A 3,522-nucleotide genomic window follows, 5' to 3' on the forward strand; every position below is an offset into this window, starting at 1 on the left:
GTCTACAGCTGGAGAAAGAGGTGGTGCGGGTTTGGTTTTGTAACAGGAGACAGAAAGAGAAACGAATGACACCTCCCGGAGGACCCCTCCCGGGGACCGAGGATGTGTACGGGGACACGCCGCCACACCACGGAGTCCAAACGCCGGTCCAATGAACAATAGCCTATTAAAAAACAGACTACTTTCTTCGTTATTTTTTATTTATCCTTAACGTTATATATAAATCACTGGACTATGAATGATATAGTGGGTGTTTTATAATACTAATAATGATGATAATAATAATAATAATATGGCAGTGAGTACTTATACTACAACATCTGCATTGAATATATTTCAAAGGTCGAATTATAACCGCGAGCCGAGGGAAAATAACATTTTCTTCTCCAAGAGCTAAAAAGGAGCATACAATAGCGTGTTCCTCGAGGAGGATTATGCCTAGCACTGTGACTCGAGTCGACGCAGTTTCAAGGTGTAGCCCTATTGTGTGGAAAAACACTTGACAAAAAAAAAGGGAATTCTGGTTTAAAAACTAGCTTCGAGATTCTGAGCTGAATGGTTTACACATTCACGTTTTTTTATATAGCCTATTGTATACAATACACATTTCACCCGCGTGATTATTATTATTATTATTATTATTATAATTATGGTATTGATTTGTAGCTTCAACAACAACAACAACAACAGTGTGCTGTGCGTCCAACAGAAAAGTCACCAGAGCTGCATTTGGAGCAGACTATAAACACACAAAAAGCAGCAGTAAACTGAAATCCCAGTCAGTCAAGCAAGCCGAGGTTTTGAGCAACGCCTGAGCGATGTGAGGGGGTTGGATGCACCTGTCACTCATGTCTACAAGCCCCCGTGCAGCCTGCACTGAAAAGCAGTTGCACTGGCAGCATGATAGGCTATACTATATACTATACTATACTGCAGGCCATGCAATGGTTATTATTCATTCCATTTCTTCGATTATAAATTGCAGTATTTAGTTATCAAAACAAACGCTGATTATTATTGTTATTATTAGGCCTATTATTAGGCCTATTATTATTATTATTATTGTTGTCGACTTGAAGCAGCTTAAATGTTATACTCTTTAACCACTTAAACCCATAGCTCTATTCTCATTGAAACGGACCTGAGTTGCAACTGTTGGACCGCTTTTGTTATTCTTTGTAGGCTACACCAAATCTCTTACAGCCAAAAAATAGCAACCTCACAACAAGCTTATAGCTCACAACAACACATGTGTGAGCATGTAGATCGGCTATTTTTGTTTTTGTTTTGTTTGTTTGTTTTTTGTTGTTGTTGTTTTTCGGGGGGAGTCGGGGTGCCTTCCCTACCAATATGATTGGGTTCAAGTGGTTAACTAATATTACTTGGCTTTTATAAGGGGTGTTTTCCCCTTATTTTGGACGCACACACACTCACTGACACGCAGCACCATGCATTCCCCGCATCGCATCGCATCGCATCACGCCAGTCGGCCAGGCAGGCAGCAAGGCAGGGCAGGGCAGCATGAGGGAGGTCAACGGAAGGGCTTCGTGAGGCGATGGGAAATCTGGCACTTTTTGTTCTTTGTCCTGGACGGGGCTATTATCGGCTATATAGGCCTTCTACATGACAACATCATGTCACCAACTCTCACACAAACATCGTGGTCCAACTTTTGTAAATATTGTATAACTTTATAAGAGTCATGGCTTCTTTTCCTTGTTTTGTTTTGTTTTTCCACTGGGGCACTTTTTGATGTTTTCAAAACATTACAGGTTTTGTTTTGTTTTTGTTTTGCTTTGTTTTTTTGTTTTTACCCAATTTTATTCAATAGCTTACTACCTATTTCTACGATATTTAATGTTTTATTTGTCGCTGAAAGTACCGCTTGTTTGCAGTGTTATATTTCCGTGTGGTTATTTCGGTTTGGATTTTAAGGCCTTTCATCGAGATATGTGGAATCAAACTGAAATTGCTTTACCTATATTAGCCTATAATGTATTGTCTCCCTCATGGCATATACATTTGCTTTCAATCAGAATATTAGCCCTGCAGGCTTTGTGCTTTAAAGAGCTGAATTCAAATCATTCGACGGTAGTTTTAAACGATTGTCCACAAACGAATCAGATCAATTAATCAGATACAGATTGATATGAAAGGAGAGCCATATTCTCTGTAATGTGACCATCCAAACATTATAGCATATGATCAAAAATAACTGCTATTATTAGCCTATTATGACCGAGTTGCTTATTATTATTATTATTATTATTATTATTATTATTATTATTATTATTATTATTATTATTATTATTATATTATTTGTGATCCTTGCCATGCATTTCAGCCATTTTTATTTTTATTCATCTTCGTCTGTGATTGCTTTATTGGGGAATATTGTTCATAGATTTCTATTATAATTTTTTTTTTTTTGTTAATGAAAGTGTAATTTATTCTATGATGATGACTTTTATAGATGACACAAAGTACGATATATATAGGCCTACATTGCATCGAGAAGGCGCGTGTGTGCAGTGGGATACTGATGGGATGGAGAGACATATTTTTTATTTCAGTGGGATTGCCATAGCCTGTACCTTCACAGCTAAATGTATATACATCTTTTTGTTTTCCTCCTCTTCTTTTTCTCCTGATAACCAGCTTGTTCTTCTTTCGTATAGCTTTGTTTTTGTTTCATGCAAATTGACATCCAGGGACGCCGACCACATATCTTCTTGTTTGGGAGAAGCTTTCCTACTATTTCTTTCGATATAGTGCATAAAATGAGAAGCCGACACGATGGCACGGTTATATATTCCCTCCTCACTCGACACTCGGTAGCTTTAATACATTTGTCACATGTTATAAACTCGCTGGAATTGCGATTTGTGAGATGTAAAGCAATTCGAAGCTATGTTTTCCTGGGTTTTGTTTTTATTGTTTCCTCTTTTTTTTGTTTTTGTCAATGAGTTTGTTTTGGTTCTATAGGCTATGTCATATTCACTGGATGAATTTGGGGTAGTATTAGATAACGCGCGCAGAGGTGATAGAAACAGGCCTTATGTTTAGGGCATTTCATCACTTGACACATGAACAAAATGACTTGCACATTTTTAAATAATGGGGTTGATATTAAAAAGCTTTTTTTCAATGTCGAGGCTATACGTATTTTATTCAGCGAAAACCCAAAAAATGTTCAATTGACACACAAAAATACTAATATTATTATTTATATACCTAAAGGATAGCCATATTCTTTTTAATGAAATGGTGGTGTCATGTAAAATGGCGTGAGTCCATGAGCTCATGGGGCTGAGGAATTAAAAGATATAAAGGGCTATGGGGCCTTTGTCCTTTGGAGTGCGACATTTCAGAAAATAGGTTCCACATAGTTAGAGTTTATATTCTCCTGCTCGTTGCCAACAATAATCATGTTTAGTGTTTGTCAAATGCACCAATGACCTGTTTCCCCCGCCGGGGGAGAGTGCCGCTTTATGGCTCACGACGTCGAAAAGACAACAGCTT

The 3,522-nt window shown here is 37.6% G+C and overlaps 1 protein-coding gene across 1 annotated transcript in view; it reads left to right on the forward strand.

Moving 5' to 3' along the window:
• pou3f2b (POU class 3 homeobox 2b) overlaps window positions 1-155 on the forward strand; it is a gene marked incomplete at its 3' end in the record, with an annotated part of 1,297 nt that extends 1,142 nt beyond the window's left edge. Inside the window, exon 1 of the mRNA XM_083760595.1 lies at window positions 1-155. This exon is cut by the window's left edge and continues 1,142 nt beyond it. Within this exon, the coding sequence (XP_083616721.1) occupies window positions 1-155 (155 nt within the window).
• Window positions 156-3,522: the final 3,367 nt, after the last annotated feature.

Source organism: Protomyctophum parallelum, assembly GCF_964188405.1.
Source record: "Protomyctophum parallelum genome assembly, chromosome: 3".
NCBI classification, from domain to species: domain Eukaryota; kingdom Metazoa; phylum Chordata; class Actinopteri; order Myctophiformes; family Myctophidae; genus Protomyctophum; species Protomyctophum parallelum.